This window comes from Mya arenaria, chromosome 3 (genome assembly GCF_026914265.1).
Source record: "Mya arenaria isolate MELC-2E11 chromosome 3, ASM2691426v1".
NCBI classification, from domain to species: domain Eukaryota; kingdom Metazoa; phylum Mollusca; class Bivalvia; order Myida; family Myidae; genus Mya; species Mya arenaria.
Window position 1 is genome coordinate 130,752 of NC_069124.1, and position 13,966 is coordinate 144,717.

The 13,966-nt window shown below is 36.3% G+C and overlaps 1 protein-coding gene across 1 annotated transcript; it reads left to right on the forward strand.

Moving 5' to 3' along the window:
* Window positions 1–2,908: 2,908 nt before the first annotated feature.
* On the forward strand, window positions 2,909–11,657 carry LOC128228617 (3-hydroxyacyl-CoA dehydrogenase type-2-like). The gene is made up of 6 exons (XM_052940027.1): window positions 2,909–2,961; window positions 3,262–3,438; window positions 6,685–6,849; window positions 7,558–7,693; window positions 8,555–8,659; window positions 9,701–11,657. The coding sequence occupies exons 1-6, from the start codon at window positions 2,938–2,940 to the stop codon at window positions 9,889–9,891; spliced, it is 798 nt and encodes a 265-aa protein (XP_052795987.1). The 5' UTR covers window positions 2,909–2,937; the 3' UTR covers window positions 9,892–11,657.
* The last annotated feature ends 2,309 nt before the right edge of the window (window positions 11,658–13,966 follow it).

The window sequence follows — 13,966 nt, forward strand, 5'->3', positions numbered from 1 at the left end:
ATATAAGGGTGTAGGCTTTTCAAAATACTATTTTTAATCACTGAATATATTTTCTTCGATCGTTTGATCACGTTAGATGCCGGTAAAGGTAGGTTGTTTTATTCGTGGACTGAAAGTAACGCTGTGTTTAACGATCTGACCAGAGTGTGAGTGGTCTTATGGTAACCCAAGATACTTAGTATTCGATCCCCCCCAAGGGTCATATGTTCTCTTGACCTCTTAACGAACACACCAGCTAGCTTTTACCCAGAAATCCGTCGTCAGAATTAACGTTAAAAGATTTTACAGAAACGTCTAAGTTAGTATACGAGCATGAATTTAATTCGGTTGCTGCGTTGAACGTGCATTCATTTTGTTAGTCATAAAAACTAATAGTAATATGTTGCTACCGAGCAAATTCATGTTTGGTTTTTAAGTTATAAAAAGTATTACCTGTTTTTGTCACGTTGAAAAAAAACTTGATAAAAACTGGCTCCCCTTAGCAATTTTGTGGACACACTTTATGTTTTTGATTTTTCTGACTAGATCGGTGAAAACGACATCACGAAGTATATGATAACAAAAATGAGACCGGCCTTGCCCATATACAATATATAATTATATAAGTAGATAGGGCTCTAAAATCAGGGGCGTAGCTAGGGCCTAGAAAACTTGAAGGCCCGAGGATACCATGTGAGTTTGGGGACTTAAATATGGACATAAAACACACCCAAGTATATTTGCAATGATGAAAATAAAATCAAGCAAGTTTAAATCAACTCTTAACTTGCTTTGGTTTGGATAAAACAAACTTTCGTGTTGTTCAAAGTGTTTGAGAAGTTAGTTTTTATTGCTCTTTGGTATCTTACATTTTGTCATTTTTCAAAAATGTTGTAGGCCCAGGCCTAGTTGGCCTATATGTAGCTACGCCATTGGAAATACATGAAATATACGTCAAGTGATGATAATTTGAGACAGCTGGTCATGGAAACGGTCGTTAAACTGAATTGACATAAATGACTTTGTGAAAGTTATGGTGGTTGATTTCTGCCATCGAAAATAAGCCAAATGGCGGGATAAAAATACGAATATTCGGCACCACGCAAAGTTGCGGTTCGGAAATACGCCCTACGGCGGGGCAGAATTATGAAATGATAATCCGTCGTTTCTTCGACCCACCATAAAAGGTAATTCCGTATACTAGTATTCACATTTCGACGCGCCACAAAAATATGGTGACTGGCGAATCTATAAAAATACACCATGTTAAGGACCGGAAAAACGCCATAGTGCGGAGTGAAAATACGCCATGTCGTGATTCGAAAATACGCCATGCGGTGGGGCAGATTTTTAAAATAATAAATAATAATTCGTCGTATCTCCCCCCCCCCCCCCCCCACACACACACAAAACGTAAGACTTTCGTTTATTCACATTCCGACCCGCCACGAAAATATGCCGACTGGCGGATGAAAATACACCATGTTGCGGAGCGAAAATACGCAATGTTGCGGGGCGAAAATACGCCATGTTGCGGAGTGAAAATACGCCATGTTCACGTGGCGATGCGAAAATACACCAAGTAACGGGGGGAGGGGGGATATGATATTACGAATATACCAGAAGTGGCGAGGTGAAATCACGACGGATTGCTATTTCCACCAAACCCATCAAGAGCTCTAATGTTAATAAGAGCGTACCAAATGATTTAAAAAATGTGTTGGTCAACCCGCTTTATAAGAAAAATAGTAGGTCATTTTTTTCAAACTTCTAGCATTTTATAAATTGTGTCCAAAATCCTTGGGCGAGCAGTTCAAATGTTAACAATCAGTTGGAATCATTTTTAATAAAAAATGGTATGTATAGTATGAATATAAAGACCGTTTCCATGGTAACAACTCTACAGACTCCTGCCTCATACACCTTACAAGTTACATACGTAAACAATATTCTAGCGGTGTGTTTGCTGGCATGATCATGTTAGATCTTCAAAAAGCTTTCGACACTATATATAATCAGTCTTTTCATGTAAACAGTACCAAATTAGATTTCAGTCAATTGTTTGTGGTGTGCACCTCATTGAGGTATTTTAGGTCCTCTACTTTGTGTTTATAAGAGAGTGATACATGAATACAAGCATCAGTTTTAAATGCAAATGGATACTTTATGCCGATGACAGTGCGATTTTATTTTCTCATATAGAGACCGATATCATTAGACAAGTTGTGGGTCAAGAATGGCAAAACTGCAGCAAGTGGTTAACTGGTAACAAATTACCCATTCATATAGGAAAGAAATTATGCATATTTTCGGTTCCAAACTTAAATTTGGCAAAGTAGGTGTTAAAAGCGTACAATTTACATGTTCATGTAATAGCCACAAACTGATCAAGGCACAATAATCAGTCAAATATCTTGGGTCAATTTTAGACTCTGCGTGATTTTTCATGTACATACTTATGGGAGTAAGATTTTGTTATTGTACACACTGGTACGTCAATTGTGAACACTAGTGTTAATTACGAATGATTTTAAAACTCTAATAGATGTTTAAGGAGAATTCAAAAATTGCATTTTTAAACAAACATCTTACGAGATACAAGATACAAGAATCTGTATATACTGTCTACTGAAGCCGGTCGTATGATAACAAAAATTTCCGCCATGAATAGCAATCATACAAAACATATCAAATCAATGAGCTTAAGACCTGGAATAAAAACTAAAATAATTGCATATGTACATTTTGTATAGTACCCAGCTAGCAAAATATGTGGGTCCCATGTAGATTTATATATGGGCCCCACATGGGCGACACATGTGGGGCCCACATGGAAAGTGCAACCGGGATTTGCATGGGTCCCATATGGGTTAAAATATGGGTCCAACCGGCGTTAGATGTGAACACTTGCCATCCTCCATAGTCATTATTTTCTAAAACTGTTGTCTGCCATCCACGATGTCGAAAATCATATCGTTAAAGGTCAGAACTCAAAAATTAATTAAGTTGGGATTGACATTCGCTTATATGTAGTGATTATTCAAATTTGTTATTCTAGTCTCCTTAATTGACAATTATTTTATAGTTTTATTAATTAGATCTGTCTTGATTTATGTGTGAATACATATACCTAAAAATAGCAGTATTTTCGGATAAACTCTTCGGACAAACACTTGCTTTCAGTACTTTTTTGTATGTTTTTTTTTTCTTATTTCAAACAATTCGTGAATAAGTTGTATATTCATATTCACTGATAAAAGCATGGTTGTTTCATCTATTCAGAACACAGTGAGTTTGGTTACTGGTGGTGCTTCTGGTTTGGGTCGGGCCACAGCCGAGCGGTTTGCACAGCTGGGGTCCCGTGTAGCAATTTTAGACCTGCCTTCTTCAGATGGGGAGAATGTTGCTGCACAGATCAAGGAAAAAACCAGCGGAGAATGCATTTTTACACCTGCTGATGTAAGACCTGGTTTTCATTGGAAAACATTTGAATATGGGTGATGATGCCTGAACAGTTAGCATATTATCAGACTTTGAGTGAGATGCTCCTGGGTTACATTCCTGTTCAGGGTTTTGTTGATGATAAGTTCTGTCTGTGATATCACTCACGAATGGTAAATGGTTCTTTTTCTCATGCAATTAGCAGATCTTAGTGTGTAAAAGCTATCCTGTTCGAAAATGTACAGAGCTCCCATGTATGAAAATTGTTCATCATTGAGTTGCATAAATAAATTTTCTACCTTAGAAGTTTGTACACTTAAGAGTTTTACTCTCAACAGTGTGCGATTGTCAGGTTTCATTTAGGAGATGGACAACATGATTTGGCTGTTCGATTCCACTGTCTACTACTTCTGAAAACCTTCTTTCAAAAAATACTTATTGAATTACCCCTTTGAAATTTGTATTTAAGATCAAAAATTGATCATGGTTGCTAATAAATTATTGACCTTTGATATTCAATAAAAAAAAGTCAAAATAATTACATTTGGAACCCTCTTGTTGGTCAAATAAATCGACCCATTTCTTTAGTATTTTGGAATTAAAAAGCTCTTGTGCTCTTATTAGTTATGTATAAACTCTGTGGTTACTTTCCTTTGTTTTGGTAATGCGGACATAGTAAATACAAAGAAGATATTATGATAGGATGCTTTTCTGGTGACCTGCAATTCTTTCTTTTTATTTTACCATTTCAATTTTATTATGTCTCCCCCTCTCTGGGGGAGACATATTGTTTTTGCCCTGTCCGTCAGTCCGGTAGTCCGTCAGTCCGTCAGTCCGTCCGTACGTCACACTTCGTTTCCGATCGATAACTGGAAAACCGCATGACCTAGGATCACCAAACTTGGTAGGGAGGTTGGTCGTGAGGTGTAGAGGATCCCTATTGTTTTTGGGGTCACTAGGTCAAAGGTCAAGGTCGCGGCGACCCCCAATATAAAAAACATTTCTGCTCAAAATCTTGAGAACGGTTTGACCTAGGTTCACCAAACTTGGTAGGGAGGTTGGTCATGAGGTGTAGAAGATCCCTATTGTTTTTGGGGTCACTAGGTCAAAGGTCAAGGTCGCGGCGACCCCCAATGTAAAAAACATTTCCGCTCAATATCTTGACAATGGTTTGACCTAGGTTCACCAAACTTGGTAGGGAGGTTGATCATGAGGTTTAGAAAACTCCTATATTTTGGGGGGTCACAAGGTCAAAGGTCAACGTCGCTGTGACCTCTAATGTAAAAAAATATTTCCGTGCAATATCAGGAGAATGCTTTGATCTAGGTTCACCAAACTTTGAATTGAGGTTGGTCATGATGTCTAGTTGATTTTGCGATCAGTTGGTCAAAGGTCAAGGTCACTGACCTTGAGGTGAACAACCGGTTTCTGCTCAATAACTCAAGAACGTTTACACCCAGGAACTTCATACTTGGTATGCCAGTTAGTCATGACTAGTTGATGGCCCCTATTGATTTTGGGATCAGAAGGTCAAAGATGAAGGTCACAATACTGTGAGGTAAAAAATGGTTTCCGCTCAATAACTAAAGAATGCTTCCACCCAGGAACTTAATACCTGGTATGCCAGTTGATCATGACTAGTAGATGACCCGTATTGATTTTCAGGTCAGTAGGTCAAAGGTGAAGGTGACCTTGAGGTAAAATAACAGTTTCCGCTGATTTACTAAACACAACTTCGGCCCAGGAACTTCATACTTGGTTTGCTAGTTGGTCTTGATTATAAGATGACCACTATTGATTTTGAGGTCAGTAGGTCAAGGTCAATTTCTTTGTCACCAGTACGTACGTCACACTTCTTTTGGCTCAATAACTTATGAAAGCTTGGACCCAGGAACTTCATACTTGGACCCAGGAACTTCATACTTTGTATGCAGGTTGGTCATGACCAGTAGATGACCCCTATGTTTGTTCGTCTCCAGTCCAAAAGTACAAATTTCATGTCCATCATTGATTATTTCTCACCTACGACCACACAATGGGGGAGACATGCGCTTTTTCAAAAAAGCAATCTCTAGTTTAAATACTTTCTGTCAAATTTCCATACTTGGAATAGCTGGCTCGTATACATATGTTACATACTTATGTGTATTGAAGTAAAGAGAGGCTTCTCCATCATTACAAGTCAGCAGTTGAAGATTTCACTTTACTGAGCAAAATAACTAGAAAATGTTTTATATCTTGGCAACATAAATAAATTGGTAATACGAAGACAATGATTTCATTTCATCATCTATGAATTGGCAATATAAGGTATATAAGCCAGGATTTTACTGTGAGTACCAGTTAGTCTGAATTGGAACTCTGAAGAAGGATCATGTTAGTTTATTTTGTGTAGATAGCTAGTGGGACTCTGAAGAGTCAACATGGTTACAGCAAAGGTAACTAGTGGTATTCAGGGATTTCCTCTTAATCACTGCGAAAGTGCAGGGGTTTTATGATGACACTTGTTACTGAAGAAATACCATGTATCCTGGAACTTTTGGCCATGTTATAAATATATCTGTAATATGCCTTGTTGACACAATCCTTGTGGCCTAACACACCTATAGGCTTTGATATACATTACCAGAGGCTGGGAACTAGTGATGCTTTGTGCTATATTACAGTTGTGCAGTAATTCTTATCAAAACTGGATTGACAACTTTCATATGTCGCACATATGAACATTTATGTAGAGTAAACAGAACAGATGAAACAAGTTTAATGGGCTTTTAAATTGATGAAAAGAACAGCTTGTTTCATAAATTTTATTGAACTTTTAAACCGAAAATTTTACAGAAAGGAGACTTTTATGATTACATTGATGAACCGTCCACATTTCGATGTCATCCATTTCTGTCCTTCACTTTAGTATAACAAGCTTTATTCTTAGAAATTTGGGTCAAATGAGTTTATTTTTTCAACATTTTTTGCTGTGTCTTAATAAAATCATAATTTATATACATGTTCCGGTACTCATAAAATATTATAAGATGACGTCAAACAATATCAAGAATGTCTACAAATTACATAACAATTGAATAAGTGTTTGAATTCCATCCAGTGTATTGTTTTTGCAATGTGGGTATCGGGTGAAAATGTCTTTGAACAAAAAACATTTCACTAAATGTACAGATGTTTGTACATGTACAGTCTATTTACACAAATTAATCATAAAATCATCTTTGTACATGTGCAGCCTTGAAAATTCTTTTTTTTAAACAGGTAACAAGTGAGTCTGATGTTTCGTCAGTGATTGACAAGATCAGTGAGAAATATGGAGCCCTACACAATGTGATCAACTGTGCTGGCATAGGTGTGGCTCGCAGGACTATTAACTTTGGGAGAAAGGAGACTCACTCACTCGAGCTCTTCAACAGAGTCCTTTTGGTTTGTGAAGTTCTACTCTAAAATTTGCATACTATAATCTTGATGAATAGGTTCATCATTTCATGTCATATCCTGTTTTTCTCCTATGACCTTGATTTCATACACTAATTTAATACTGTATTGTTATTGTATCAATTGGGATTTTAGCTAAGGGTCATGGAAGGGTGCTGCACCCTGTCCTTTTTTTGGTAACACCCTTCTGCCCTCATTGGGACCAGCATGGGCTCCCTTCTGCCAGAGAATTTAATGCTTAAGACTAAATATAAGTATTTTTTAATTTGAAACCTATAATAAGATTATAAATACATACTAACTTAACGTATTATAATGTCATGGATATTTGTACAGTGTTTAAAACGATACAATAGAACACATAGGAATGTAACTTTGCATGTTTGTATCTGCTGTTGTACCTACTGTTTTGAATAAACGAAAGTGTTATAAACACAATTCCTAAGATTCTTAATGAAATTCATAATGTTCAAAAAATTCTGAGCCCAATATATTATGCCCTTTTCTACCTTGTCCCTCTTCTGCAGCACCCTGACCTTACTAAAACATGGCTAAAACCCTATATCAGTTGAAATTCTTGCTTTGACTGTTTTTCTATAGTACTTAAAGAGTTATATATACACTAGTTATATTCTAGCTGACATTCTGGTTATATAATAGAAGCTTGAATAACCTGTACAAAATATAATGTTTCAGACAAACGTCGGTGGTACATTTAATGTCATCGCCAAGGCATGTCCTCTAATCAACGAGAATAAACCTCTGAATGAAGATAATTGCCTGGGCTGCATCATTAACACATCCAGCATTGCAGCATTTGACGGACAGATTGGTAAAACAGCTCTTTACTTACAAATAAATGATATAAACTATACTTGAGGGTTTATGAAAAGGAGCAGGGCCTTCTTACCAGTTACAGGGAAGACATCCTAGCTCTTATTATGGAAAAAAAAAAACACATTTTTTGCGGGTTTTGGGGAGGACAATTTAGATTTACAAATTGAATAAGATATAAAAAAACAGGAAATGTGTCACTCAGAAACATCATTAAATGTATCTTGAGATTCTCATTATATATATAAAAAAAAATCTTTTTGGCCCTTAGGGAAGAAGCTGGGTATCTCACTGTATCACCATATGACGGGTGAGGTTGGTCTAGTGGTATAGGTGTCAGCCTCTCACCTAAGAGTTTGATCCCCACCAGAGGTACTTTCTCATGGCCTTTTTAAATGGACACAGTAGATGGACTAGAGTGATTCTATAAGCTATTGGTTTTCGTGCAATGGAGCAAAAAGAAATTAGCATAGCTAAACTCTAAATAAAGACAGATCTCATTTAGGAGAAGTGCAGTGCACAGGAACCATAACTCTGCACTCCTTTGTTGAAAGGTGAAGTTGATAATGGTTTTTATTTGATAGGGCATATAACAGTCTGTTATTGCTCTTGTTAAAATATACATATGATAGTATGTATTTGATAGTAGATTGGCTGGTCTGAGGAGTGCACCATTGATAGCATTGACTTGACATACTGGTATATGTTTTGTGCTTCTGATAAGTAAGCACCGTTGATGCCATTAATGTACATGATTGTGTTATATGTCTGATGAGTACAAACCATTGTTACAGTTGTGTAATACAGATTGTGTATTATAAAGATAAAAAACAGTCCTTATATCTATACCTATTTTCAGGCCAGGTAGCATACTCTGCCAGTAAAGGGGCGATTGCAGCCATGACATTACCAATAGCCAGAGATCTATCTATACGAGGCATCAGATGTGTAACCATTGCCCCAGGTAAGTGAACCATGACATTGCCAGTGGCCAGAGATCTGTCTATATTAGGCATCAGATGTGTTAACAGTAACTCTTTTTCAGCTTATCATAGAGTAATTTCCCTTTGTTACTTTTTCATGTCTGAAGTAAAAATAGAAAACAACTATTTTTATTAAAATTCATACGATCGGAAAGCTTAATGAGAGGAAGTGCAGTGTACAAGAACAATAACTGCTTTTCAGCTAATACAGAGTTAATGCCCTTCGTTATTTTTTTATGTAAGCAGTGTTACTTCTTAATTACTGCATGGATTTTAATTAAACAACACACATTGGATAAGTATGATAAGTAGAAATACAGTGTACAATAACGATGGAGTGGCCTCTTTTCAAAGAAATAGTATAGCCATTCTGTACATGTAATCTTGATGTAAAGGTGATAATTAATGGAAGAATAAATAGACATGTATGTGAACATGCACTAGGGGCGTACATGGAGCATTTTGAATCGTTGCATGTACACATGAGCAAGTTATCAATTTGTGATGGTCTTTCACTAGTTTAGCCTCAATTGGTTTTATGAGGTGGGAGCAGGTGTGATGTCCCTTCCTCCAGGATTTGTTTTTAAAATACATGTACAGGTATAAAAGAACCATTTTTAATCATTCTTAACACCAGCATTTAGTGGAAATACAACAAACATTAACCCGTAAGAAGTTTTATGCTTATATATCCCTTAGCCTTATAGGTTTTATTCCTTATCTAAAGATTTCAGCATTGGCCATCTCGGGGGGAACCTCAGCTGATTTGTATTCCTGGGTATACTGAGGTACGCTTCTGTATACGAGTGTAATATGAAAGCAGAATAATGCACAGAGTTGCTGGATATGTGATGATGATAACCATATTTACATGTACAATGTAGCTGAATAGGTGTGTGCTTATGGTAACTGAGTATTGCATGATTGTGAGTGGAGCAATGTAATCAAGAGATGCTACTACACATATACCTGTTTGTCCCTGTATGTGCCAATTAACTACATGTATGTACATTCCACTGCAGGCTTGTTCAAGACCCCGCTGCTGGAGTCACTGCCTGCGAAGGTGCAGAAGCAGCTGGCCACATTGGTCCCCTTCCCGACCCGTCTCGGAGACCCTGCCGAGTTTGCCCATCTGTGCCAGAGTATCGCCGAGAACCCCATGTTGAACGGCGAGGTCATCAGGCTTGATGGGGCCATTCGTATGTTGCCTTGATGCTGTGGTCGCATTGGAGGATTTGGGACTTCCTAGACATTACATGAATTTTGTGATCAAATACTTTTTAATACTGTCAACCTGTGAATAGTGCTAATGAGGAATGTCAGGACATTCTGTTTGGTCGTATACATGTGCATACATTGTTTTTTTAGTAAATTGTGGAGAAAAAATGTGCAACCCACAAATGGTTTTGTTTGATATAGCAAAGGCCAAAGAGGTTTACGTGTATTCGTAAATGTAAAGTCAACTTTTTCTTTTGAACTTTAGCATTAATAGATGTTGTTGGATAAAATTTAAAGCCTTCAGTTGCATTTTTTACAAATTGTGAATTACACTGCTATTAGTCCACTCATATTGTGACATAATCTCACTAAAATGTGCCCATTGTGTTGAAATTATAAAACAGTGCCCGATGAAACATATTTAGGTAAATAAACAAAATGAGGACCCACTAAAATTTTGTCCAAGACAACCGCCAAAATCCTATATTGCCGCCAACTACCTTTAACAGTCTATATTTTGAAGTCAGAATAAACCATTAAATATAGAACGAGCAGTTTCACTAAAACTTTCTTGGTTCAGCCAATGTATGAATAGAAGTAATTAAATCTAAGATAATAAGGTATGTTTTAGTATAGATACAAAATTTAATCTTAAACATACCCTTGGTACATGCATGCATGGACCAAACCTCAATTGTTTACAAATCTACCTTTCATAACAAATACATGTACTGGAGTATTTAGCCATTGGCTCTTAAATGTTACCTATTTGACATTTTCCTTTCTCTAACTTGACCATTTAACATACAATCTTAACTAAACTTTTACTTTGGAGTTATGGCCCTTTTTTGTCAATTTTTTACCAAATTGACCATGTTCGCTTACAAGGGTCTGAAGCTATTTTCCATCATATCCTTATTAAACTTACTCGTGTATTTTCTGATCGAGCTTACTTCCAATATTAAATCATCTTGTCCTCTCCCATAACTTTAAAAAGTTTGGTGTCTTAACTTTTGTTTGTTTTAAAAGTTCCAACAACCAAGTGTACAAGAAGAAGCAATAGCTATGAAGTTATTTAAATTCAATATAAATTTAATCTTTATTCAAGCAATGGCATATGAGTCCAAATACATTTTAGAAAGTTCTAGTCAGTGTCACATGTGGATGTGTTTGTTTCGCAGAATATCCAAGGCATTCCAAGTGCTGTTGTCTGTTAAAAAGTCCCAGATCTGAAATGTCAACTAGTAAATGCCAATTATTACAAAATATATATTTTTTATATATACTGTATACCAGGTAACAATATTGGTTGTTATGCCATTTATGAACTTTTCACAAAGTTGCTGCAATTTACCGTTGCACAACATTTATTTATTGATTAAATTAAGCTATAATGCCAGTGTGATTTAAATTTTATTCCAAAATACCACGTGTCTACAGCACTAGTGAGAATTGATTGGGAACATCAAATATTAAATTAAGAGATTGCGACATCAAAATATTAAACTACAAAAAAAAGGTGTCTTTCTTCGCCATTGGCCTATCTCCATTCTTGATTATGTTTATAATGAAACAAAATTATGTAAATATGTGCAGTTTCAATGTTTTCTGACTTTTCATATCTTATTATCTTTCAAAGCACATATTTCCTTTTTTTCCCTGAAGTTACTGCAACATAATATCACAAGTTAAGGTGAATGTGAGTTGTATTAGATATAGATAGTGATCAAATATTGGTATAATAAACGTCATTATTATGTCTTTATGTTCTTTTCAGCACAAACTATTTCAATTATGTTCTCAAAAACAATAATAAAAAAAAAATACCCCAGACACAATTTTGCCCATGTAAAGGCAATACTAATAATGATGAATAGATAAGGGTTTATTTATAAAGTATATCATATTGACACACTAAACTAGGCATTTCATTCTCATGGCCAAAATCACTTGAATGTCAAAATGCAAATTTGACCAATATGGGCACATTAAAGCATAGGGTGGTTGATAACATTCATTTATTTAGAAAAAATGAATTGCCTTCAGTTTTGCCCTATTGACATTTTATTATTTAAAAGAAAAAACTTGCACCAACAATATGGGGTTACAATTTATTCAAAATGGCACCTGAAGTCTGTCATACAGATCTTTCTAAATTGTACTTAAGATTAAACACAAAATTGTGATTTGTATTAAAAAGCATGTTTGAGTCTGATATGGGGCTGCGATTTTCGCATTCTCTCAATGTTGATGGCAGTACTGCCATTAAAGCTGCACTCTCACAGATTGAATGTTTCAACAACTTTTTTATTTTTTGTCCTGGAACAAGCAGTTTTTGGCGTAAATATCAGAAAACCAGTGATAGAAGACTGATGACAAAAGATCAGATCGCAGATGTTCATATTAACTCTCCAAAATTGATGTTTTATACATTTTTCTTAAACGGTTTAAGCCACAAAACATTAAATTTGGAATGGAAATATAAAAACCTGCAATTTGATCTTTTGCCAACGGTCTTTCATCACTGGTTTGCAGATATTTTCGCAAAAAAAATGTCAATTCCAAGACAAAAAAGTTGGAAAAACGGTAAATCTGTGAGAGTTCAGCTTTTAAGGTGATCCTCGAGATTAGAGCGTAATACAGTTCATACAGATAACAAGAGTGAAGTGATCTTGAGAATCAAGCTAAACTAGTGAAATGAACTGGGCAGTCATTCGTCCCTTTCTGAACTTTCAAATGCTATTGTGACCACGGACAGTATAATCTGAACATGATAAGCATGTTCCAAGACTTCTGTTGATGCACCGAGGGCATCTTCAGATGGTTCTGGGATCTCTGTAGTTTCTGCAACTTTATGACCATCTTCAACAGCATCTAAAATACATCCATAGAAAAGAGATTAATGAAATGTTGATTATTATACAACTGAACTTTTTCTAAAAATACCTAATCCGTTACCAATGGATACAAATGTTTGACCGACTCTGTTACTCTCCATTTGTTACCTGTGGATTATTTTATTCATAATATAACTAAGATATGAAGCAGACATGAAACCTATGACATTCACCTTTGACCTTAAATTAAACCTTTATCAAGCACCCATGTAGTGTAGATTACAAATGTTGTCTTGATGTAGTGAACATTTCACCCAAGTTTCAGGGATTTAAGAGACTCGACAGATAAACTGACAGATGGGCATCCACACCAAAGACTGACAGATGGGCGTCCACACCAAAAACAATATGTCTTCTCCTGCTTTGAAATGCGGAGAGATAATTCAAACTCAATAGGCAAGTGCATTGTTCAAAAACGTAAGTTTTTCAAACTGCAACCTAGTTTGAGCTTCAGTCTATATTATATACCTGTATAATAGAGGATTGGGTGGAAGTCTTGGGCCAGAATCCGTTCACTGTCCGCATGGCTGGTATGGTGCATGTCCATATGGATCTTCACAATCATTTTTGGAAGGAGAACCATCAGCAGATAGTCCAGGTACTGAAATAGAGACTACAAAAAAATGTAACACAATGGGCATTTTAAAATGACTTTACCGCACAGGTCAAGTAACAGGTGAGTAAAAAAATCAACAATTCCGTTTTTATTTTTTTATTTTCTTATATCTGTTAAGTCCTCAATTTCAAATAAAATCCTTATGAAGGCAGTGGAAAGTTCTAAAACACTGTTAGATAAGTTCTGCATGTAAAATTATACTTCATTCGTTTGTTAACTCGTGTGTCCTTTACTCACAACTGCCAGATGTCTTTCACCTTCACTGTTTAAACTTGTTCTTAGTGTGATAGTTTCTAAAACAAGGTGCAAAACACAGAGCAACCTTGCAGTCAGGACACCAATAAGATGTTTGCACACGCTAAGTGTCTGCACGATCCTTTTTCTTTGGGTTGCAAACAACACAGTCCCGTAGTGGCCTCGCCCGTTTTGCTCCCTCTTTCGCCGGTATGTACGCTGGGAAGCATCTTGATGCCATTCTTGTTGGGATTTCACTCAGCACTGGCCGTCCTCTCTTGACTTGTTTACTGGCTACATCCCCAGCTTCCAACAGTGCACAC